This window comes from Acipenser ruthenus, chromosome 17 (genome assembly GCF_902713425.1).
Source record: "Acipenser ruthenus chromosome 17, fAciRut3.2 maternal haplotype, whole genome shotgun sequence".
Lineage (NCBI taxonomy): Eukaryota > Metazoa > Chordata > Actinopteri > Acipenseriformes > Acipenseridae > Acipenser > Acipenser ruthenus.
Genome location: NC_081205.1, coordinates 1,128,190 through 1,154,188, shown reverse-complemented (window position 1 = coordinate 1,154,188; position 25,999 = coordinate 1,128,190). Strand labels below are relative to the sequence as shown.

General features: G+C 47.7%; 1 protein-coding gene across 6 annotated transcripts in view; it reads right to left on the bottom strand.

The window, feature by feature from the left end:
• Positions 1-686: 686 nt before the first annotated feature.
• The window catches only part of LOC117423115 (testis-expressed protein 2-like), a 51,915-nt gene continuing 26,602 nt past the window's right edge, over positions 687-25,999 (bottom strand). For 3 of the 6 annotated variants that reach the window (XM_034038555.3, XM_058989721.1, XM_058989720.1), the window contains exons 3-12: positions 23,970-24,170; positions 22,856-23,240; positions 22,462-22,712; positions 21,859-21,999; positions 19,839-19,938; positions 8,959-9,094; positions 6,661-6,786; positions 5,253-5,462; positions 4,905-5,025; positions 687-3,646 (exon numbers count right to left, since the gene is read on the bottom strand). In XM_034038555.3, the coding sequence (XP_033894446.3) occupies positions 3,518-3,646; positions 4,905-5,025; positions 5,253-5,462; positions 6,661-6,786; positions 8,959-9,094; positions 19,839-19,938; positions 21,859-21,999; positions 22,462-22,712; positions 22,856-23,240; positions 23,970-24,170 (1,800 nt within the window). In that variant the 3' untranslated portion in view covers positions 687-3,517. The remainder of the gene's footprint in view (positions 3,647-4,904; positions 5,026-5,252; positions 5,463-6,660; positions 6,787-8,958; positions 9,095-19,838; positions 19,939-21,858; positions 22,000-22,461; positions 22,713-22,855; positions 23,241-23,969; positions 24,171-25,999) is intronic. The other 3 variants (XM_034038559.3, XM_034038560.3, XM_034038561.3) reach the window with 3 other exon arrangements.

Genomic DNA, 25,999 nt, shown 5'->3' with positions numbered 1-25,999 from the left:
TTCCATTTGTTACTTATGTTTGTCAAAAACAGCAGAAGTGTGTGCTTGCAGTTTTCATTTTAACAAATAATGTATGCACATACTTTTATCTTTTCCAATTTGAGAGGCAAGCTTCACAGACCCTGATTAGCACTAATCTTGCCTCACGGGAGTTCAGGATTCCTGTTAATCACAGTCTGAAAGCAGGTCTGTATCTTGTATTTATTTTCTTTCTCTTAATTATCAAGGTCTTCTTATCATGGAGGTTTAACAGTACAGATTTAAGATTGACGGAATATTACAAAGAAGTTCCTAGCCTGTCTGGTATTCAAAGCTGCAGCATCCCGCAATACTGCACCTTGTTTCACCTTTGACTGCACTGTGGTTTGAGCAGGGACATTCCTAAGCATGCATTGTAATTAATATTCTACTTTGCACCATTATGCATACAGAGGTACAGCAGCAGGACAGAGTGCTCACACATGTCTCAATATTGCTCTTGCAGATTTTTGCCCAGTCAGTGAAAAGAGGGTATGAAGCACTATGACCATGAATGCAGACCCGCCTGGTTCTTTTGCATAGTGGTTAAGGTGGTTGCTTGTGGTGTGCATGTTGCCTGTTACATGAAGACTAGTCTGCATGCGTGGGTGTGGACAAGTCCTGTTATTTTTTAATTTTAGGAAACAAAATAAATCATGAAACAGATGCATAAGGGAAGCTGGACACATTTATTAAAATCACAGCAAGCTAGTTTCACTTCCCCATAGCTTAATATATGAAGTGTGGTATGCCATAATCCATACATTAGATAAGACTTTAGTGCATTTTGTCCTTAGATTTGTAGACAAAAAAAAAAACAAAAAAACAGCTTGCATTGGCCTGATTGCAAGCCATGCAAAACTTAATGAATGGATGAGCAGTCATGTGGTAGTGTTGTACAACAAAGGCAGGTACGCTCCACAATTTTAATAAATTAACAATTATGTACTAATATGGCAAACTGAAAAAAAAATACAAAAAAAAAAGATTTTGAAATATATTATTGTTTCATATTTAGATTTTTTCAAAAATCAAAAAACCATTAAACAAAAAAAAAACACTTATTTGTTCAATGTCCTTGCAAGGTTGTGCTACAAATCTATGCACTGATAATTCTTTTTGTTTAAGCATAGTTACAAGTGCAAATAGCGGGACATTTTGCAGTTCACAGCAATGGTTTGCAACATAAGAATCAAGGCAAAATCTGTATTCGTTTCATACCAGAATCACTGTTCCAGTCACTCAGTTATTAAATATACACTAAACCAGATGCATACAACATCACTGACAAATGCCCTGCAGTTCCACGTGTTTGTAAGTAAGACTGGTCGACCTAGAAGAGTGATCACGAAGGCTTTAAAGTACTGAAATGAGCATTGGTCCCTGATTCCTTCTTCCTTCCTTTTTAAATCCAGATTTAAATCAGGGATATGCAGATTTGCTGAAATACAACACTAGATTTTGGAACGTTTAAAACTAACATCTCAACTTTCTCAAACCTACTTTAATAAATCTGCACATCCCTGACTAATCATTCTAGTGTTATCAAGAGGGTCTGAAGCCTTGGTGATCACTCCTTTTAAATGAAAGTGCCATCCCTTAATGAGGATGCACGCAAACACCGGCCCATGGCATCGACCGCACGAGAATACGGTACGCAAACGCTGTGCAACGCAGTGATCCTTTACTGAAAAACAAATACTCGCAAGTAAGCTACTTCAGCATTAGAAAAATAAACAAGACTTGAATACTCCAGAATAGTTTTACCAAATACAAGTATTGTCAATAATGAAGCCTATTCTCCGAACAATCAGACTTGATAGTGAAGAGACACGGTGCTAAATCGATTGCTGTTTTAGTTATCCCGTCTCAAAGAACATTAAAAGAGCACAGACTATTAAACCGATGGCTCACAGAAGGCATCTCAATAACATGGCTAATATTTCTTGATTATGGCTGTTTTAAGTCACGAGTATCCATCTAAGTTACTGATAATCCTTAGAATTCAGAGATCCTATTTAATGTAAATCATGTTCCTATGGTTGGCATTTTCACAAATGTAACGGGTGGAGTCTGAATGGGGAACACAGCATCGGGTGCTCTGAATGCACCCTTGTTGAAAGTGACAGCACAGCTCTTCTATACAGTATTAATATAGAAAAAGCTAATATTCATCTCGGGAACTGTTCATTCTTTACAACCCAACGGCTGCACATCTCAGCTAGCTACCATTGCATCTTTGAACTGCATTCAGAACTGAACACTTCAAATAACCACACATTCATTTACAAAGTCTTATTAATCACCTATATACATCTTTTAAACACAGGCTTCCGATAAAGGGGTTCTGAAATGCTCTCGTCGTCGTACACATACAACTGCCCTATAGCTGGATAAAAACTTCTGTGGAGGCATTCGAATTGAAGAAGCCATGTCTAGCCATTAAAACTCCACTTCTCATACAAAAGATTCTGTTTCAGTAAATATGGGCGGGGTGGAGTGTGGGGCTGGGGGTTATCCAGAGCATTCAATAACAGGGTCAGCTGAATCTTACAAGCAAGTTGTTGTTAGTGTTTGCAGACCAGATTATGCAGGTTTGGTTAAGGTGTGTCTTTAAATCTGTGGTATTTTTATATAAAGCCTTGGAGATCACCTGCAGTGACTTATACACCACTTAATTCAAAATAAACAACCTGAAACCTGTTCATCCCCCTGCAGACCCTGCCCATACTGTACACATAGCAGTATTACATGCTCTACCCTCGGGTATAACGATGGAGCAGTTGCCCGCCTTCACACACACATACACCACAAAGTGATCTTTTTTTTTTCTTCTTCCACCTCGATCCTCATAATTCCTCCTGTAATCCGGAACTGTGCAAACAGTGTCTGATAATGCGACTTGCATCCTGCTGCGTGGTGCAGTGCCTTTGGAATGATAGCTGTCTTTATCTGGATATAAGGTGACGGGTGAATGCATTTCTAATGAGATGGATCACTCATTATTATTATTATTATTCTATTGAAAGCAAACTGAGCAGCAAGCTGATAATTGGAGGGGGGGGGGGGGGGGGCAGCAGTCCTGCGAGGGGGGCAGCAGTCCTGCGAGGGGGAGCGGGTGAAGCGAGGGGGGCAGCAGTCCTGCGAGGGGGAGCGGGTGAAGCGAGGGGGGCAGCAGTCCTGCGAGGAGGAGTGGGTGAAGCGAGGGGGGCAGCAGTCCTGCGAGGGGGAGTGGGTGAAGCGAGGGGGGCAGCAGTCCTGCGAGGGGGAGTGGGTGAAGCGAGGGGGGCAGCAGTCCTGCGAGGGAGAGTGGGTGAAGCGAGGGGGGCAGCAGTCCTGTGAGGGGGAGTGGGTGAAGCACAGTTGTTTTCCAGTACAGACAGATCCCAAGAAGCTGATACGAAGGTGGCACAAGTGGTTGAAAGATGAGACTGGGTCAGAGCTCCGAGCACCCGGACCTCCCCCTTCAAAATACTGTAAACAGCGAGTTCTTCACATTTTATAGGCGCTCAGCAGCCTCCGGGCTGGGCTCCTTCGCAGGCTCCCCCACCACTCCTGACCTGGGGTCCAGGGCTGAATGCATTACAGTGATGTACACATCATCCATGTTTGGCATGACGAATATTTTCTGTAAACATTAATAAAAAGACAAAAAAAAAAAAGGTGTTTAGGAAAACTACAGCAGCAGTTTAAACTCTAACCAAGTTCATGTCAACAGATTTCACAGTCACCTTGGCTTTCTGCTTCACCAACAAAGCGAGTGCAAGGTCAGCTGAGGGGAGGTGTGGAATTCAGTCCTATCAAGAAAGAACGCTGTCTCGTACACACACTCTCCCTCTATATCATAAGAGATCAAATTGAAAACGAAGGTCTACATTTTAACAGGGCTTCGATCACTATAAAAACAAGCGTTTTACAGAACCAAAGTTTATCTTCTTTTGAGGTTGGGTGGGTGTGGAGTTGTAGTGAGGAATGTAAATCTCTTGAACCAACATAGCGAATCATTTCTTGTTTAGAAGTATTAACATTGCATTAGAAGCATTAAGATTGCATTAGAAGCATTAAGATTGCATTAGAAGCATTAACATTGCATTAGAAGCATTAAGATTGCATTAGAAGCATTAACATTACATTAGGCCTTTAGTAAAAACATTGCAAAAAGCTAAAGCAACAAGCACTACAGGATTTCTTAACAGCAGAAAGCCTCTCTGCAAACACGGGTGTGTGAACTACAGGGCTGTGGCATTGCTGTGAAGTATCTAATTATAGAGCACAGTCCTGTGTAACTACATGTGAAGGAAAGTCTCTCTGAATGTCTGGGATCCAAACCGCAATGCAGAAGGACTTGTTGGTAACAGGACTGGGGGTTTATGTGTAATCCATTCTTTATAGAAGGAAACAGCTGCACGATATCAGACAGCCCTGCTGTACCAAAGTCTACCATTGCTGTTTTGAAATAGAAATCCAATGTGCACAGCAACATATTTGATAGATATGCTGTCCTACACTTAACTATACCTCTCTGTGCTTTGCAATGCTTCCCTAATCTTTACCATACCTCTGTGCTTTGCAATGCTTCCCTATGCTTTACCATACCTCTCTGTGCCTTACAATGCTTCCCTATGCTTTACCATACCTCTCTGTGCTTTACAATGCTTCACCATACCCCTCTGTGCTTTACAATGCTTCCCTATGCTTTACCATACCTCTCTGTGCTTGACAATGCTTTCCTATGCTTTACCATGTAATGCTATGCTCTGCTTTTATTATGGTAAACCTCTATAAGGGTCAACACATGCTGCATGTGGTTGTTAAGATGAGATAGTGCTGGGCAGTATATACAGTAAATATTCTGTTACACTGTCTCCCAGCTCGTCCTGCTTTACCTGAAACTCGCGCTCCAGTTTATTTTCTATCCAGTCCGTCACATGTGCGAAAGTCACTTCTCTCTCTCCCAGCTTGGGACGAGCCTTCAGTTCCAGATGCGGCGGGCTTCGGAAACCATACCTAAAAAAAACATTTAGATCTTAAAAACCACGCTTCCATGACACACCCTGCCCTCTGAAGCAGCAGCGCTTTACTAGGGGAGTGACCTACAGCTCTGCTTTACACCACCAATTTAAAAAACACTTTCATTCTGTAACTGTGGGGTTTTTGGACGGGCATGGCCATTGTGCAAAGGGCTGCGCGGGCGGTAAGCTGCGCTCTCCGTGTAACGATTCTCCTGCACTTACCACACCCTGTCAGTAGGTGGGGGGGGAATGTTCACAGCCAGAGTGCCTCTGCACTCCTGCACTTCCACAGTCAGCAGCAGTGGAGTGTTGGATACCTCTTCAATTTTCTTTTTAATAAACTCAGTCTCTGTAGCTTTCTGAAAATATTTGGATTTCGTAATTTTATCCACAAATCTCATAATCTTGCTGGCTCGGTGCCCTCCGACGAAGCTGAAAAAAAAAGAAAAAGGAATTTTACTAATATCCGAACCGGATTACGAGTAAAATACAGTCGAACGCAAACACCAGGGAAGTTTGTTGTTGTTTAGAAAACGTTTCTTCAGATCTCCGTATTCTGCTTGAATAGCCCACACTTACACTTTTTCATCAATACAGTACAGCTTTCTATATTGAAGATGCAATGCTGTGTTCCAGTCCGTTGCCTGCGTGTGGGCAAATTACTGAGTGCGGTTTGGGTGCTATATATCAAATTAAATACAGGACTTCCTAATCTAGTGGTAGAATATTTGAATTGCCACCTAAGGCAACAGCCTGCTGACACATCACCTCCTTGGCCAACTGTGACCTGGAGAGAATGAGGAATATTGGATGACTTATACTAGATATTACTAATCGGTCATGAATAACACAGCTGTCTCATTGCTAAATGCAACGTGATGTCTGCCCCAGCTGACTCATTAAAAGGATGAATGGCTTTTACAGAGTCGGAGCACACTGTCATGATAACTCCCCAGCGTGACCCAGCCATTCTTCATGCAAGGCAATGCGCACATTTAGAAGGGTCTGTCTGCCCCACTTGTATACAGAGGAAAGTGTACAAATAAAAACCAAAAAAACATTGCATTAAAACACAAGCCAAGAGGAACGACAGCCAGAAGCCTGCATGCTGTTCGTGCAGTAGAGAGCAGCAGGGGTTTGGTTCACTGTTCCTAACTTTACACTGGTTTGAAAATAGGGGCAGCAGTGTGGAGTCGTGGTTAGGGCTCTGGACTCTTGACCGGAGGGTTCAATCCCAGGTGGGGGACACTGCTGCTGTACCCTTGAGCAAGGTACTTGCTCCAGTAAAAACCCAAACTGTATAAATGGGTAATTCTATGTAAAAATAATGTGATATCTTGTAACAATTGTAAGTCGCCCTGGATAAGGGTGTCAGCTAAGAAATAAATGATAATAATAATAATAAAATAACAATTTACGCTTTTGCAGTACTGCAAATTATTTGCACTGAGGTCTATTTCAGACCAGTTCTTACAATGATTTAATTTGTACTGACTAACGTTCATAGTTCATAAGCAAAACAGTGCCATTCGGTGAGGTACCACAGCAAAGTGAAACACGGTACAACACAGAGTGAGAAATGAGATCGGGTACAGAAAGGAGGAGACTTAAAGAGGAGTCTGCGTCTCACCCTTCTGCTCCCAGTGCTAAAGCCTTGTCTCCCGCAGGCAGGTCAGGGGGGTCCTCTTCATCCGAGGAGCCGGCGCTCGAGGACTCCTCGTCGCTGTCTGCCAGACAGTACGTCCTCGGCCTGATCCTGTGAACAGCAGCAGAACAAACGCCTTGTTAGAGAGTCGCACCACGTTACTGCTCCCACACACACGCATGCACGCACACACACCTCGGAGAACTCAAATCACCATGGCTAATGCATGAGTGCATAGGGGGAAAACAGCATGCTTCCCAGGGATGGGACCACGACTCCCATTGTAGAGCAGCCTGATTCGTTCCAGGTTTTACTATAAGCTTACCGATACACACCCGCGGATTAGAATCACAGTACAATCTGGAGGTGGCTCAACCTGCTTCCAAGGGCATTGCTTCCATTCATTTCCATGCAGAAAAACTAAACCAGATGAAAACAGCTGATGCTACAGATTTATTTTTACTGCTCCGTCACATACTTGGGGAGACACAGCCTATTGAAAGAGATCCAAATCTAATCCTTACTCAGTCATTTTCATTCTAATAAACAGATAGTTTTTTTTGTTTTGTTTTGTTTTTGTGCAGGCTACAACTAGAAACAATGCAAGTTCTATCACAAATGGACCCCAGTCCAGACCTGCATTGTGATCACCCTATTATTCCAGTGCTGCCTCCCTCCAGATCAGACACACCACTGTGCTGAATCGTGTGCTGGTTACAAGATGCACACTACCCTCTAGTCTAGTGTCTTTGTAGGGTTTATAGAATCAGTGGTTGCTGTACTCCTGACCTCTAGATGGCGCTCAGAGAGCGATGAATGAAGATTCCTGTGTAGTCTCTCCCAGGGAAAGCGTCCAGGCTGTTGCATCACAAGAGTGGGGGCGTCTTCGCAGAGCTCAGAAACAAGCCATTCATCTCAGTGAGATCCCAGAGGACAGGGATGTGAGGCTGCTAACTATAAATGTGCACTCCCCTCCTGTTGCATTATCAATGCAAAACCCTTGAAATCTTACACTGCCTATGGAGAGGAGGCTGTGGGACCCGTCCAGGCACACTGTCGGGTCCGATTCATATCGTTTCATGAAGGGAACGGGTGCTTTAGGTGCTGCAGCTTCACCTGGTCACCAATACCACTGTTCATTACCTCTGCGATTCGCAATGCATTTTATTATCCTCTCAAGCTGTAACTTGCCCGCCGCACGATTTCTTTGAGAATTTCGATATGTGTGCCGAGGCCACAGTGAACCATCCATCTTCCCCACCTCTGGAGCCGGGATACAGCTGGTGATGGGAATTACTCACTGTGAGCTGTGCACTGTGTACAGAGTATACATCCATTAGACTAAATGCAGCCCGTCAGAGAGACTCCTTGGTATATAAAACAACACCATTTACTCTCAACTAAAGGCACCAATTTGTCTTGTTTAACAGGTGAGGAGTTCATGTGGACCATTATAATGAAGCAGGCAGTTCACTGGAAGTGTGCATAATAGAAGTACAGTCATGGGCAGGTTAATGGGTTCATCGGATGCAACATTAAGCATTGCTGCTCTATCTATCCAAGGAAGTCAAGCACCAGTAACGCGGTTCACATTGTAACTAATGACAGCAGCTTCACGAGGAGGGGTTTTCACAAAGTGTGCACATGGTGCTGGTGTGGAGGTGGCAAGTCTTAGCAGCAATGCTTTGAAGAATTTTACTAGCATTGCTACCTATTTTACAATGTAGTTTGCAGTGATGGATGTTACAGTCTTAGTAGCATCAGCTGACTCCAGTTTAAATACATCATACAAAATATTATATAAATAACAAAATAAAACCTGATTTCCACAGTGTATGGAATGCTACACAGAGAGACTGGTCAGAACTCACCAGATAAATACAAATCCACAGATTGATGAAGCCAAAACACAAACAGACACAAATAAAGGAAAATGAGTTAGTGCACAGTTCACAGTCCACAGTTCTTCTGCGTTGTCCTAAGCATTGTCGTCAGCATTCAGCTTTTAAAAAAAAAACACTGCCTAGCTTTCGGTCCCTGGGTCTTTAAGAGAAATGAGAAACAGCAGCTAACACCAAGGTTATGTGTGCATTTTATCTTTACAATTGAATAGCAAGCTCTGACGTAACTCAGTTTAATACATATACGCTGAAGATAATGTTATAATCTGTAGCATTCCACTCTGAGGAGTGAGATGGAAAACAATGGGAAATCAGGCGTTCAGTGCTGGCTCCAGATCAGATCTCGAGCAGTGCTACTGAAAGGCCGTGCCGCTCTCCTCACCCTTCTTTCCCGATTTCCCCGACTCGTCCGAGCCCCTCCCCGGCGGGATCCTTGCCCAGCCTCGTCAGGTTCATTTTAGTTTCCAGCGTCATCAGAAAAGACCCATTGTAGGAAATCTCCAAATCAATCCACAGACCTGAAAACACAACAACGCATCAATACATCATCAAACCATTATTTTTTGGCAAGCGAGAATTTTTCAATAAACAATCGAAACACACATCTTGAGCAAACAGTCAGGCAAAAGATGGAACTAAGGCTCCCGCTGCATTGCATTTTGATCCATTCCCAGTTTTACTGTGTTTAATAATAAGACGCACATGAGCTTGTTACCTATACACTGTGGCTAATCAAGCTCGCATTAAAACCAGGGAATGGGTGAAAATGCTATGCAATAGCAGTCTTATTTCCATTCCATTTGAAAAATTCCAACACCTTTCAAAAGACTTATCACAAGAGATGCACCATACCATCTAAACAGGAGGTTACAAAGACTGTCTCAACACTAAAGCCCGTCAGGTAATCACTATATAAAGAGCTATCTTTCTGCTTTTGTTCAGACTCTGTTCAGTATGCAGCAGCTCACTCGCCCCTGGGTTTGAATCCCACCCCGGCTGTACTGTACCCAGGCCCTGTTCCACCTGCCCGCAGCACCGCAGCATGCAGTGAGGGGGAGCCGTGCTGCTGGAGCAGCCAGATTCTCACTGCGTGACAGGGCAGAGAGGGATCCTGCGGTGCTTTTCAAAGCACAGAGACACGCGGCCCCTTTTGAAGTCAGCAAGCCTGCTCGGATAGCTACGGCGTATTAATATCTTCAAACAGCTAATTAACTGCTCCGTAGTCAAAACCAAAAACCAGCTTATATAAAGTGCTTGACAAGCATGCACGGCACAAGCAATCAAATCTATACAGCAGTGGATTAGGAGATCCGAACACCAACATGTGCCTGCTTTTTCTTTACTAAATATAACCTATTGTATTCTCGGCATCTCCCCATTAATCCATAATTACACGCCTTGAGAGAGTCGTTACATTTGTTTTAAGTTGCACTCGAGATTCTGGTCAACAGAATATTAAGACACACTGCATAACTAAAACATACTATGAAGACACATCACAGTCTTCCTTTCGGAGCCAGTTTATCGACACGTCACTCAGAAACAATTGCTAAGCATCAATAGAAGCGAGGCATGTTGCCTGCTGAAAGAGTTGCCTGCTGCAAACATAAACAGCAAACCCCCAGCTGCTTTCTTTTTGATAATACCAACGCCTGTCATCTAAGGGCTGACAGCTCAGTGGGTGTAATGCCAGCCAGACGCGCCAGCCAACCGAAGAGCCTCAACAAAAGAGCCGGGAGTCTAGCTGTGGGAGTCCAGCGAGGGGAGGCCTGCGCTGAGACGCTGTTCGACTAGATCCGAACCTACCAGCGCTCTGGAAGAAGCCATCTACTAGTCAGGTCTGTATCCTCCACCCCACTGCTCCTACTGTGCCTTTTGTCTTGCTTGTCCTGCTATGACTGTCTCTCACATCCCTGTTCTGTCCTCCCGTCCTTGTCCTCTGCCCTCCCTCCGCTGTTGCTCCTCCAACCCCTCTAACCTCATTTCTCTGCCTCTCCCCCCCTCCCGCACACTCTCTGGTGCACTCTGGAACTGTCACTCTTCTGCTAACAAAGCTGATTTCATCTCTGCCTTTGCCTCCCACCTCTCGCTCGATTTCCTTGCTCTCACTGAAACCTGGCTGTCCCCTGATAACACTGTTACTCCTGCTGCCCTGTCCTCTCTCTACGTCCTGTCCCATACCCCGCGTCTCACCGGACGGGGAGGTGGGACGGGTCTTCTCCTCTCTCCCTCCTTACTCTTTTCTGTCCCCTCTGATCTCACCTCCCTCTCTGTCACTACCTTTGAATTTCATGCAGTCCAACTAACCTCTCCCTGTCAACTCCTGCTCATTGTTTTGTACCGCCCCCCTGGGCCTCTCACTCACTTTCTGGATGAACTCGACTATCTACTCTCCTCCCTCCCCTCTCTGTCTACCCCGACTGTCCTGTTGGGTGACTTCAACATCCATCTCTCCAACCCCAGCCACTCTGCTGGATTCCTCCCTCTCCTTCACTCCTTCGACTTCTGTCTCTCTCCGTCTCCTCCTACCCACAAAGCTGGCCGTCAACTGGACCTCACCTTCTCCAGGGCCTGCTGCCCCTCCAACCTCTCTGTCACCCCCCTGGACCTCTCTGATCACTATTTCATCTCTTTTTCTCTGTCTCTCCCCCCTCTCCCTGCTCCTCCTACCCCCACTGTCACCTCTCGCCGTAACCTCCGCTCTCTCTCCCCCTCTGTCCTTGCCTCCACTGCTCTCTCTCACCTCCCTCCTATCGACTCCTTTTCACAACTCTCCGTAGACTCTGCTACCTCCACCCTCTTCTCCTCACTCACCTCCTCCCTCGACTCCCTCTGTCCCCTCACCTCCCGACCCGCTCGCCCCTCCCCTCCCCATCCCTGGCTCTCCTCTGTGCTCCGCTCGGCAAGAATCACACTGCGATCTGCTGAAAAGAAATGGAAGAGAACCAAACTCCCTGCTGCCCTAGACCTTTACCGCACTCTTCTCTCCTCCTTCTCCTCTACTCTCTCCTCTGCTAAATGTGCTTATTTCCAATCTGTAATCCAAGCCTCCACTAACAACCCACGTAAACTATTCTCTACCTTCTCCTCCCTCCTAAACCCTCCCCCCCCTCCTCCTCCCTCCTCTATCTCCCCTGACGACTTTGCCTCCTTCTTCTCTTCTAAAATCTCAGATATCCGCAAACTCTTTAACACCTCTCCCTCCCCCGCACCCCCTCCTGCTCCAACCCCTACACCCACTACATCCCCTACTAACTCGCCCTCCCTCTCCACCTTCTTGCCCCTCTCAGACTCTGACCTCTCCTCCCTGCTCCAGGGTCACAAACCCACCACGTGTGCCTTGGACCCCCTCCCCACTCACCTCTTTCAAGCTGCTGCTCCTGCTCTACTCCCCTTCATCTCCTCCCTCCTCAACACCTCTCTACTTTCTGGCATCTTCCCCTCTGCCTTCAAAAAAGCCTCGATCACTCCCCTCCTCAAAAAACCTACCCTCGACCCCACCTCCCTCCAGAGCTACCGTCCTGTCTCCCTCCTACCCTTCCTCTCCAAAACCCTCGAGCGGACTGTACACCGCCAGCTCTCTGCTTTCCTGTCCAACCACTCTCTGCTTGACCCTCTCCAATCTGGCTTCCGCTCTGCTCACTCCACTGAAACCGCCCTTCTGTCTGTCACCAACTCACTTAAGTGTGCCCGAGCTGCCTCTCTCTCCTCTGTCCTAATTCTCCTCGACCTCTCTGCTGCCTTTGACACTGTTGATCACTCTATTCTACTATCATCTCTTGCTGACCTGGGGATCTCTGGCACTGCTCTGGCCTGGTTCTCCTCCTACCTCTCCAACCGCACTTACCAGGTAACCTGGCGTGGAGCAACCTCCACACCTCACCCTCTCTTGACTGGAGTCCCCCAAGGGTCAGTCTTGGGTCCTCTCCTGTTCTCTCTCTACACCCGCTCCCTGGGCCCCCTCATCGCATCCTATGGTTTCTCATACCATTTCTATGCTGATGATGCTCAGATTTTCCTCTCCTTCCCCACCTCTGACTCCACCATCTCCTCCCGTATCTCTACCTGTCTGTCTGCTATTTCCTCCTGGATGCACTCGCATCACCTCAAACTCAACCTCTCTAAATCTGACCTCCTTTTCTTTCCCTCCTCCTCCCCCTCCTCTGATCTCTCTATCTCTGTTCCTCTGGAATCTACCACACTCTCTCCCTCTTCCTCAGCTAAAAACCTTGGAGTCACCCTGGACCCCTGCCTCTCTTATTCCCAGCACATCTCCACTCTGGCACGCACTTGCAGATTCTTCCTGAGCAACATCCGAAGAATCCGACCCTTCCTCACCAACTATGCTACCCAGCTCCTGGTCCAGGCCCTGGTACTCTCCCGCCTAGACTACTGCAACTCCCTCCTGGCTGGCCTCCCTGCGTCCGCCACCCGTCCGCTCCAGCTCATCCAGAACTCTGCTGCTCGCCTGGTGTTCTCTCTACCTCGCTTCGCCCACGCTACTCCACTACTCCGCTCGCTCCACTGGCTCCCGATCACCGCTCGCATCCAGTTCAAGACTCTTGTACTAGCCTACAGATGCCTTGATCAGACTGCACCCAGCTACCTCCAGACCCTCATCTCTCCCTACACCCCCACTCGACCTCTCCGCTCCGCCTGCACTAGAAGACTGGCTCTACCTCCGCTACGCTCCCCTGCCTCCCGAGCCCGCTCCTTCTCCACCCTTGCTCCGCAGTGGTGGAACGACCTTCCTACAGATGTCAGGACTGCCCAGTCCCTGACCACATTCCGGCGCCTCCTTAAGACTCACCTCTTCAAACAGCACCTGTAGAACTCCTCTGTTGTATCCTGGGACACTATCACCCTTCATTTAAATATGCTTTATTTTGCTCTTATCTGCCCCCTATTTTACTGCATTTAATCCTGTACCTCAGAATATTGTAATCTCCCAAGTGTTTAATCTGTAGTATTTTGTACTTAATCATATCCTGATGTAACTATCACTACTTAATCATATCCTGATGTAACTTTCACTATTATCTGCTGTATTATTGAATTGTGGTTTGTCACACTTGAGAATTATTGTATTTCCTGTTCTTATTGTATGACTTATATTGTAACACTTGAATGTATTTGTATTTGCTTGCGATTGTAAGTCGCCCTGGATAAGGGCGTCTGCTAAGAAATAAATAATAATAATAATAATATTCATTAGACATTTCTACCATCTAACTTAAATCCTATTTTGGTACTCCTGAGCAACGCGCTTCGTTTAAAATCTATTAGTGTCAGCTGTGTGGTCCAAATGTCTTGCAGGCATGAGCTGAGCTGACGTGCCGCTGCTACTACCTGCAGCAGCTGGAGCTTATAAATGGGTATCTAAGATAAGGGAGCAAAAGAGCTTCTAAAAATACAAATGAACCGCTTTTCCACTGACAGCCACAAGGGGGCATCTTGGGCACACGGCTGTGAGCAGCAAGCAGGTGGAGACTGTTAAATTGTATTTTGCGATTGTCTCGTTGGTTTTGAACATTTAAGACACTGAATGAAAAAGACTTCTAGTTATATTGAAAATTGAAAATTAGCAATTTTCAATTTTCAATATTTTATGATAAAGAGGTTATGGATTAACAAAAATAAATAAATAAATAAAATAAAAATGAAGTAAGCAAATCAAGCGTCAGTCCAAAGAGATCCTTATTAAAATCGGCAGGATGTTTAATCTCATTCCAATGTGATAAACCACTGAGGCAATGTGCCTGCCTGCTCCCATCACGACCGTACTGCTTACAGGAAAAGCATGGTAATAACGCCCACCATGGGGGAACGCTTACAGCCAAGCACACAGAAACATACAAACAGAACAGAAACCATCCCGGGCACGGCTGGCTCGACTCTACTTCTGATTCACAATCTGGCTTGGGTTACCCTGGGACTCCATGCACACTGATGGGTTACCCTGGGACTCCATGCACACTGATGGGTTACCCTGGGACTCCATGCACGCTTCTCGGGTTACCCTAGGACTCCATGCACGCTTCTCGGGTTACCCTGGGACTCCATGCACACTGATGGGTTACCCTGGGACTCCATGCACGCTGCTCGGGTTACCCTGGGACTTCATGCACGCTGCTCGGGTTACCCTGGGACTCCATGCACGCTGCTCGGGTTACCCTGGGACTCCATGCACGCTGCTCGGGTTACCCTGGGACTCCATGCACGCTGCTCGGGTTACCCTGGGACTCCATGCACGCTGCTCGGGTTACCCTGGGACTCCATGCACGCTGCTCGGGTTACCCTGGGACTCCATGCACGCTGCTCGGGTTACCCTGGGACTCCATGCACGCTGCTCGGGTTACCCTGGGACTCCATGCACGCTGCTCGGGTTACCCTGGGACTCCATGCACGCTGCTCGGGTTACCCTGGGACTCCATGCACGCTGCTCGGGTTACCCTGGGACTCCATGCACGCTGCTCGGGTTACCCTGGGACTCCATGCACGCTGCTCGGGTTACCCTGGGACTCCATGCACGCTGCTCGGGTTACCCTGGGACTCCATGCACGCTGCTCGGGTTACCCTGGGACTCCATGCACGCTGCTCGGGTTACCCTGGGACTCCATGCACGCTGCTCGGGTTACCCTGGGACTCCATGCACGCTGCTCGGGTTACCCTGGGACTCCATGCACGCTGCTCGGGTTACCCTGGGACTCCATGCACGCTGCTCGGGTTACCCTGGGACTCCATGCACGCTGCTCGGGTTACCCTGGGACTCCATGCACGCTGCTCGGGTTACCCTGGGACTCCATGCACGCTGCTCGGGTTACCCTGGGACTCCATGCACGCTGCTCGGGTTACCCTGGGACTCCATGCACGCTGCTCGGGTTACCCTGGGACTCCATGCACGCTGCTCGGGTTACCCTGGGACTCCATGCACGCTGCTCGGGTTACCCTGGGACTCCATGCACGCTGCTCGGGTTACCCTGGGACTCCATGCACGCTGCTCGGGTTACCCTGGGACTCCATGCACGCTGCTCGGGTTACCCTGGGACTCCATGCACGCTGCTCGGGTTACCCTGGGACTCCATGCACGCTGCTCGGGTTACCCTGGGACTCCATGCACGCTGCTCGGGTTACCCTGGGACTCCATGCACGCTGCTCGGGTTACCCTGGGACTCCATGCACGCTGCTCGGGTTACCCTGGGACTCCATGCACGCTGCTCGGGTTACCCTGGGACTCCATGCACGCTGCTCGGGTTACCCTGGGACTCCATGCACGCTGCTCGGGTTACCCTGGGACTCCATGCACGCTGCTCGGGTTACCCTGGGACTCCATGCACGCTGCTCGGGTTACCCTGGGACTCCATGCACGCTGCTCGGGTTACCCTGGGACTCCATGCACGCTGCTCGGGTTACCCTGGGACTCCATGCACGCTGCTCGGGTTACCCTGGGACTCCATGCACGCTGCTCGGGTTACCCTGGGACTCCATGCACGCTGCTCGGGTTACCCTGGGACTCCATGCACGCTGCTCGGGTTGCCCTGGGACTCCATGCACGCTGCTCGGGTTACCCTGGGACTCCATGCACGCTGCTCGGGTTGCCCTGGGACTCCATGCACGCTGCTCGGGTTACCCTGGGACTCCATGCACGCTGCTCGGGTTACCCTGGGACTCCATGCACGCTGCTCGGGTTACCCTGGGACTCCATGCACGCTGCTCGGGTTACCCTGGGACTCCATGCACGCTGCTCGGGTTACCCTGGGACTCCATGCACGCTGCTCGGGTTACCCTGGGACTCCATGCACGCTGCTCGGGTTACCCTGGGACTCCATGCACGCTGCTCGGGTTACCCTGGGACTCCATGCACGCTGCTCGGGTTACCCTGGGACTCCATGCACGCTGCTCGGGTTACCCTGGGACTCCATGCACGCTGCTCGGGTTACCCTGGGACTCCATGCACGCTGCTCGGGTTACCCTGGGACTCCATGCACGCTGCTCGGGTTACCCTGGGACTCCATGCACGCTGCTCGGGTTACCCTGGGACTCCATGCACGCTGCTCGGGTTACCCTGGGACTCCATGCACGCTGCTCGGGTTACCCTGGGACTCCATGCACGCTGCTCGGGTTACCCTGGGACTCCATGCACGCTGCTCGGGTTACCCTGGGACTCCATGCACGCTGCTCGGGTTACCCTGGGACTCCATGCACGCTGCTCGGGTTACCCTGGGACTCCATGCACGCTGCTCGGGTTACCCTGGGACTCCATGCACGCTGCTCGGGTTACCCTGGGACTCCATGCACGCTGCTTGGGTTACCCTGGGACTCCATGCACACTGGGACCAGTTTTGGACAGTTCAGGCTTTTCAACTGCATTGGGGTTGAAAAGCCTGAACTGTCCTGGTGTACATGGGGTCCTATGGTAACTCTAAATCTAGCTCAATTCCCGACTTCAGAAGTCTGTAACACACATGGCAGAATCAAGCCTGCAGATTGGGAGACTGATCCCTGCATTCCTAGACTAGGAATAATACAATACAGGATATCATGAAGTCACATTGCAAGCTGAACCACATAAAGAAACCCAGTGCTGATGCAGGAAATGTGCGAGGGGACCGGGAGCTGTGAAAACACTGATGAACAGGAAAGAAAGTTGAGCAGAAGAAATTCAAAACACCCACTGACACCTAGAGGGCTCTTTCTTCCCTTCCTTTTAAATAAACACCTTGGTTGTGAACTGCATTGCTTCCACTACATCAGGCACATTACATGCAGTGAGATCACTTCGCTTGTATCAACCTGTCTGACCGGTCAAACGCACCGCAGCTCTGAAACCAGGCTTAGCAACAGAGCTGAATGAAGCAGCAGACTGCAGTAACCGTGCCAGCACTGAAGCTAAAAGCTAGAAAGGGTGAAGCCCTTCGAGAAGTGCGGCACAGAGCGATTTCTGTTCATTATTACCTGCCTCTCAATGCAGCCAGTTCTGCAGAGTTGAGTGTTACTGTGTGGAGGCTTTGAGATGTGGATTGTGGATGTGGAATGTGCATTGTGGTCCAGACTGAGACTGTAAAACTCATTTGTGACTCTGTAAATACAGAGAGCCACAGAGCGAGAGGGAGCCCATTGAAACCAAGGTGGCAGTTTAGCCTGGGGCAAATGACAAATGAGTAATGCAAACCGTGAATTAGCAAACGTTGTCATCGCTTCCTGCAAAGAATGCAATAAAGAGAAGCCATGGTGCATTTCTCCACACGCGGCCTCACGGAGAGGAAGTCTTTTCAACAGGTGCTAATTTATTAAGCGCAAGTTTACAAAAATTCTTGAGCCAGCTGTCAAAAAAAAAAAAATGCATCTGCACGACCCAGAGGAGGCTGGGCGCACCGAACACAGGCTGCGAGGGAGAGAATCGTAATCAAGCCAAATGCAATTATTCTCCATTTATCTATGAATCATCCTTTGTTTTTGATTACCCAGTGCTGTGCAGTCCCTTGCATCTGTTTGGCAGCCAGTCCCTATGGCAGGTCTCTACTTGAATAAAAGGCATCGTTCAGTTTAACACATTTGCATACCTAACTGTATGCAAATCAGCGCTAATCCACCCCGAAATTACACTGCTCCATTTTAGCTAGCTGACATTTCCAACTCTCCTGCATCCCAGAAAATAAAACAGTACATTTGAATTTGCACTGTGTTTCATACAGGTTGAGTTACTGTATATTAAAACAAAAAACGATTGTTGTTGAAAGTTACCTTCGGTTCTGCAGAAAATTCAGAAATGGTTTCTTACGAACGGACCCACCAAAAATAAATGACAATTCTTATCTCATTGCATCTCCCTGCTTCAATTGGATGCATGGACATATATAGTAATAAAGTGAGGCAAGGAGAGCCGGTGTATAATCTGTGATTCTAACAGTGCAGTATTGAAGCAGAGCGGACAGACGCAGGACTGAACGCTGTGTAATCTGTGATTCTAACAGTGCAGTACCGAAGCAGAGCGGACAGACGCAGGACTGAACGCTGTGTAATCTGTGATTCTAACAGTGCAGTATTGAAGCAGAGCGGACAGACGCAGGACCGAACGCTGTGTAATCTGTGATTCTAACAGTGCAGTATTGAAGCAGAGCGGACAGACGCAGGACTGAACGCTGTGTAATCTGTGATTCTAACAGTGCAGTATTGAAGCAGAGCGGACAGACGCAGGACTGAACGCTGTGTAATCTGTGATTCTAACAGTGCAGTATTGAAGCAGAGCGGACAGACGCAGGACTGAACGCTGTGTAATCTGTGATTCTAACAGTGCAGTATCGAAGCAGAGCGGACAGACGCAGGACTGAACGCTGTGTAATCTGTGATTCTAACAGTGCAGTATCGAAGCAGAGCGGACAGACGCAGTACTGAACGCTGTGTAATCTGTGATTCTAACAGTGCAGTATCGAAGCAGAGCGGACAGACGCAGGACTGAACGCTGTGTAATCTGTGATTCTAACAGTGCAGTATTGAAGCAGAGCAGACAGATGCAGGACTGAACGCTGTGTAATCTGTGATTCAAACAGTGCAGTATTGAAGCAGAGCGGACAGACGCAGGACTGAACGCTGTGTAATCTGTGATTCTAACAGTGCAGTATTGAAGCAGAGCGGACAGACGCAGGACTGAACGCTGTGTAATCTGTGATTCTAACAGTGCAGTATTGAAGCAGAGCGGACAGACGCAGGACTGAACGCTGTGTAATCTGTGATTCTAACAGTGCAGTATTGAAGCAGAGCGGACAGACGCAGGACTGAACGCTGTGTAATCTGTGATTCTAACAGTGCAGTATTGAAGCAGAGCGGACAGACGCAGTACTGAACGCTGTGTAATCTGTGATTCTAACAGTGCAGTATCGAAGCAGAGCAGACAGACGCAGGACTGAACGCTGTGTAATCTGTGATTCTAACAGTGCAGTATCGAAGCAGAGCAGACAGATGCAGGACTGAACGCTGTGTAATCTGTGATTCAAACAGTGCAGTATTGAAGCAGAGCGGACAGACGCAGGACTGAACGCTGTGTAATCTGTGATTCAAACAGTGCAGTATTGAAGCAGAGCACACAGACGCAGGACTGAACGCTGTGTAATCTGTGATTCTAACAGTGCAGTATTGAAGCAGAGCAGACAGATGCAGGACTGAACGCTGTGTAATCTGTGATTCTAACAGTGCAGTATCGAAGCAGAGCGGACAGACGCAGGACTGAACACATTCACACCATGCTGTTTTAATGCAACTTGCCTTGGTGATCGATGGAGGGCTTGGAGGCTTGCAGGATTTTTGGAACAGCGACTCCCATGTCCAGCTCTGTTAGAGTCAGTTCATTCATGAAGTACGGCAGCTGCAACACAAGAAACAACAAGCAATCGTAACCCATTACTATTATTACTATCATCTCTATTATTACTATTACTACTTTAGCGTAGAAACCAAGGCTATAAAAGCTGTTTCTTTTTTTTTTTTTTTTTTTTAATTTAGTCGTCGCCAATTTTTTTACAGCAGCTTTCTCCCCAATTTAGCATGCCCAATTATTATCTGTATCCTCGGCTCACCGCTCGCAACCCCCCCGCCGACTCAGGAAACGGCGGCTGGAACACGCGTCCTCCGAAACGTGCTCCTGCCAAGCTGTCATTTTTCGCACTGCAGATCCACAGCGATGCCACCAGACCTATAGTGCCGGAGGACAACACAGATCTGGCGGCTCCACTGCAGAACCACTGGCGCCCTATCGGCCACAGGGGTCGCTGATGAGCGGTGAGCCATGGATCCCCCTGCCGACCTAAGCCCTCCCGACCCGGGCAGCGCTCAGCCAATTGTGCGCCGCCCCCTAGGAACTCCCGGTCACGGTCGGCTGTGACATAGCCTAGATTCGAACCTGTGATCTCCAGGCTATATGGCACATCCTGCACTCCGCGCGGAGCGCCTTTACTGGATGTGCCACTCGGGAGCCCCTATAAAAGCTGTTTCTAACCTTGTTTTGCTATTGGTAATTAATATTCACTTTGACAAGGGGGCGAAGCACATTTTTCCTGCCACAACATAATGGAATCTCATTCAGCTGATCTGTATCTGGGACAGACCTCAACGCTGTCACTGAGATGATGACAACTTGACAGCCAAGGTTATGAAAACCAAGCCTCTAGCAGGACACCTGTACTGTGTGAATACAAGGTAATTAAACAGACCGATCAGTTCCTATGTCTCAGGTAAGAGCTCATCAATCTGACGACACATGCAGTGCACAGAAAACAATCTGAGCGCTCCAGCACGCTTCTATTTTCTGACACAGGGAGTGAACGGGTGGCAGAAACAACAGGACTCCTGCAATGATCTAGACCTGATCATTTCCTTGAAATCCGTCAAGTCTCTTCCCCACCCCCCCTCCGCCCCTCTACCTAATAAAACTGTTCAGTGAGGCTTCCGATGAAAGGTCCTCAGACTCTGTCTTCTTGAACCGACCCAGCTCTTCAACAGATTCCCTCCCTCCCCGTTGTGTTATTAATCTTCCTGGGAGTTTTGCACGCATGTGCATTGCTTTTTCTAATCGCTGTATTTTCTTTTACTATTACAGCAGTAATCTGTATCTCTTTGCAGTGACCGGCCTGGGATGGAAACGCTGACTCCCATTGCACAGCATTGTGATCCACTCCAGGTTTGACTGGGAGCTCAATCAGATACAGTGGGCGAGTTGTGTCTCTGTGAGCTCTGCTATCCTCCTCTCTGCATTAACGAGCCTGTCGCGAAGACAAACGGCAAACTCACTCAGCACACTAATCATGTCTTTAAAATTCAGGGAAATGTAGGCTTTTGTAAGCGGCTAGCCTGAATCCCTCGGTTAATAATTTATGGATTTTATTCTGTGTCACGTTTTATTTATTTATTTTGAAATCAGCATGGTACTCAAAAGAACAAAAGAGCGCTGGTCGAATGATTTCAGCAGGTTGTGAATCAATCCAGCATCAAATTATACTTCCTTTGGCACCGTGCTTCTCGGCTGATGGCATACAGCATCGTGCAGGAATATATTTTTAATAATATGGTCAGATTACTCTTTTTTTGCAGTGTGCAATCTGCACAATTTTTTGTGAAAGAAGACTAAAACTGTCAGCTGTGTAACATGGTGAGTGAGAAACAAAGAGAGTTGATGCAAAGACTGCAGCTCTTCTTTCTCATTTTGCAGAAATGGAGCTCTTATAAAACAGAAGTGACGTCTGGAAACTGAAACACCATTCCTTTGAAAAGGCCTGCTTTAGATACGCACCCTGATTTTGCTCAGCTTCATCTGGATCTTTTTGGACACAATGTCAGACCAGTACTTCTCTCTGAGGAAATCCCAGAATATCCTCCCGAGCAAAGCGTTGACCCAGGCTTCGGGCTCTTCCTCTAGCGGATTGCTTGGCAACTGGGATCAAAAGAAAAGAATGATTTCTGCATTGGCTAAGATCACTTTGCAATGCTGTGGTGTCGGGCATCAAGGCTACAGGACTATCCCATGCCTCCAATTCTGGTCTAAAAGTATTACTGCATTATCACTTCCACAGAGACAGTGTGCATTGAAAAGCAAAGTCTGCTGATTACCCTAAGCCAGGGGTGGCCAAACCTGCACCTTCCACTCCTGGTCTTTGTTCCAACCCAGTTTTAAACTGTTTAATTGAACCAATAAAACGTCCTGACCCTGCCGTAGTTAATGATCTCATTTTACATGTTAAACCTGGAGTGGAGTGGCCCTCCAGGACCGGGATTGGACACCGCTGCCCTAAGCATTTGAAGCACTGTGCATGTTTACGCACCACTATTTGACTATTTCTTTGCAGGTATGATTACCCCGCCCTGACCGCCTGGTAGGAGCGCAGGGTGCAGGTACCTTGCTGGCGGCGCTGGGGCTGCTGTCAGTGCTGTGGGCCGGGCTCTGGGCAGGGCTGCTGCTGCTCTCCAGGGGGATGTATTTGGCCATGAACACGCTGTAGTCCAGCAGCATCTTCTGCCTCACGCTGACCGCCAGCTCCTTCTGCTTGGGCGGAGACATCACATCCTCCACACTGCCCTTGCTGCTGCTGCGGCTGTGCGTCAGCACCCCCGACTGGCTGTTACTCCTGCTGTGAGACGGGGCGAACCCTGGGAGAGCAAACGGGAAACACAGCGGGGCTCAGGGACACGTCACATAAGGAAGGACAACATGACGGGAATGAGACCCCAGTAAGAGCTGAGAACTTTGCATGTCCGTATTTTACCCTTTTTTTAGTTTGAAACAATCTTACACAAGCTGCTGCTGCTGCTGCTTTCTTTACCCGGCTTGTTTCCTGGTAAGCTGGATGCTTTCTTGGCTTCTGACTTGAGCCGGGAAGCCAGCAGGATCCTGCGGAACCACTCCTCCTTCTCCCTCCCCGTCCGACCGAAGAGGTATAGCGTGGGGTCCCTGTGGCTGGGCGGCTGGGCCGGCAGCCCCCCCTCCTGGGAGAGCAGGGGCTGCTTCAGTCCCTTCAGCTCCTCCCCTCCTGCCTCAACGCTCTCCTCCACTCCCTCCCTGTCACCCCCCGCCTCCGCTTTCGACATGAAATCATCCTGCTTGCCCAGCTCGATGCAGATCGGGTACTTTTTGTTCCAAACCCTCTTCCGGGCCAGGCTCTGGGGCACAAGGTGAATCTGCGGAAAGAACATTAAATATGCAGACTGTTAACTAAAAATAGCCAGACTGATTACCAGGGGTTTCAAAAAAAAAAAAAACTGCAAAATAAACAACATCAATAGTAGCAGCAACTGCTTCAGAAGTTTTCTGCTCATTAAAACATCAATATGCTGCATTTTGACTGTACACTAATCTACCTACGACCACAGATTGTCCTTGCATCTTTTTCAAACCCATTCAAAACTTGAAGTGGGATAGTTCAAATGTGCCGTGCTGTGAAGCTCAGGGAGTTTTGGTAAAATGTTCCATCAAAGTGTCTTTATCCAGGTAGCCAATTATGACCACAGCTATCGCATCCCCGGAATCCAAACCACATGCAAATGTTGTACCAATTACTTAATGATTCATGATGGAAGAACTGGAAATAATAAAAAAAAAACACATGTACTGCAACTCCCAGGTTGCGATAAAGAATATGAAAAGCGTCCTTATTGAGATGTTCCTGGAAAGAGCCCGCTATGTAAAGCAACCGCTATAAATATGACTGATATGGTTGTCATTCGTTGTGCCAAAAGAATCACCCAAAAAATGATATTTTGCATACCCAGAACCTTTGTACATCAGATGTGGTTTGCATTGAAACAATGGATCACTGAGACATACAGAAGAGACAAAGGAGTGCAGTGCATGGACAGCAGCCCCTGTATACACTCCACTACAGGAGCAGGAGCTCCAGAGCCACTTACCTTGCTGGCAGTGAGATCATAAATCTTCTGGCTGACGTAGGTGACGTCTGGCTTGGGCTCGTTGAAGGACGCTCTCCTGGAGATGTTTCTGTTGGGTTTGGAGAGCCTCAGCGTGGACCCCTCGAGTCGCACGTAGACAGAGTGGGTCAGCGTGGCGTGGTACGTTTCCGGGTCGTAACTGTAGATTTCATTCATCCAGCCCTGTAGAGAAGAGAGAGCCCGGGGGTAAGAAGGTGTACAGTGCTGAACTGGCGAGGCAAACTGAAATCCGTTATAAAGACTGTGGAATCTGTTCAGCGTTAGACACACGGTTCAGGCCAGCGCGTTCATCAGCGCACTTTCAGATCTGCCCATGATGCCTCTTGGTAATTCCCAGAACTCTATTAAAAACCCTACAGTGCGAGGGCTTTCAGCTCTCGAGATCCTTCGCTTTGGAAACCACTTCCACATTGTATCCAGAATGCCTAAAGAAACATCCCTGGGTGTTTCTTATTTTCGGTCCATCTCTCTTTCTTATTTAAAAACTGAAATACCGTTGGAGCTTCTTCCTAGCCAAGCCTTTGGACCGGCTGGTTACAGTAAAGCGGAATTCAGAAGTTGATGAAGTCCTGATTAAGTTACTTTCCCCGGGACATGCATTTTTGGAATGAGACCCTTCCAGTTTTGACGGCTGACCACACATTTCGATAAGCCCTACATGAGGCATTGAGGACTATTCTGTTTCTGAGCTGATGGTTTTTTAAAACCCATTCAAGCATAAAGAGTTTTGAGGTCCTGACGACTCACCGAATGCTGAACAGCACTGTTCAATCTCCCCCTTGACGAGTGCTTGTTTATGACAGCAATGTGATTGAGATTACATTTTCAATGTCCCTTTTCTCTGGTATTTGAATCCCAGCAAAGACTAAACAGTAAGACATTAAAATTGCACTGGTAAACAAAATACACCTATTTTTAATTCAGAGAGTGACCAATTATTATTTTTATTTATTTTCCCCCAATTTGGACTGTCCAATTATGTTTTTTCTCCTCACCACAAATGTTCTGAGGGCGTGCGACAGTCCTTCGATCTCACAAGCCTAAAGCCAGAATCGCTTTTACGCCGAGCAATCCAGACACCTATTACTCTAAAGAGGACAAATTATGACATCAAAACAAATGCTGAAGGACTCCAAGAGATAAAAAATAGGCTCTATTCATTAAACTGTGTGTGACAAGCAACTGATTTCTTTTTGTCAAATCGAAATCAGACCCAACCTCCCAGTTTGTATACAGCAATTGTAAAATGAGTATTATTTACAGCACACACCCTCCCTCACATAACAGACCCTCACATAACCCCTGGCTGCATGCTACACCCAACAGTGGTATAGCTTTATGGCTAACCCTGTCTGAGCTGCGGCTCAACTCATAGTGAAAGCTCCCACGCCTTGCAGTTTTAGCCTTTGAGCGCACAGTAACCCATAAACCCAGCTTCCATCGGGCAGAAGGTTTCTCGTGCACACCAGGGGCTGTATTTTCATATTTACTCCTTTCATGAACTCCTATATCCAAACGCCTGTTAACTGCAAAAAAAACTCCTGAAGTTCTATATTTCAAATTCTCCTCAGCACTCTCAAAGTGTTCCACTTGGTGTGGAGCTGTCAGCAGGCAGCACAACAAAAAGAATTAGGATTATGAATCATGAGAGTAATTAAAAAAAAATAATAATAATTGCTTTGCATCTTCCTCTCTGGGACAAAGTGAAACATTTTTTGCAACAGCTTCTGTCCTTAAAAGAACTCCACTTCCCAGAAGCCATTACAACACTGACTCATCCTCAGTAACCAATCCCTGCATTTCCCAGGATTCACTTTGATTGTCTCTGCAATGCTCCTTGATGTGACCTCAGAGGAAGTGCTGGCATATATACCACTAATGGCTACCAAAAAAAGCACTTAAATCAAAATCAAATCCAGGCTTAAAACGATGTGAGAATGCGAGACCTGCAAAGTGATGGTAATTATTTTATGAGCTCTGTGTTCTTTTAA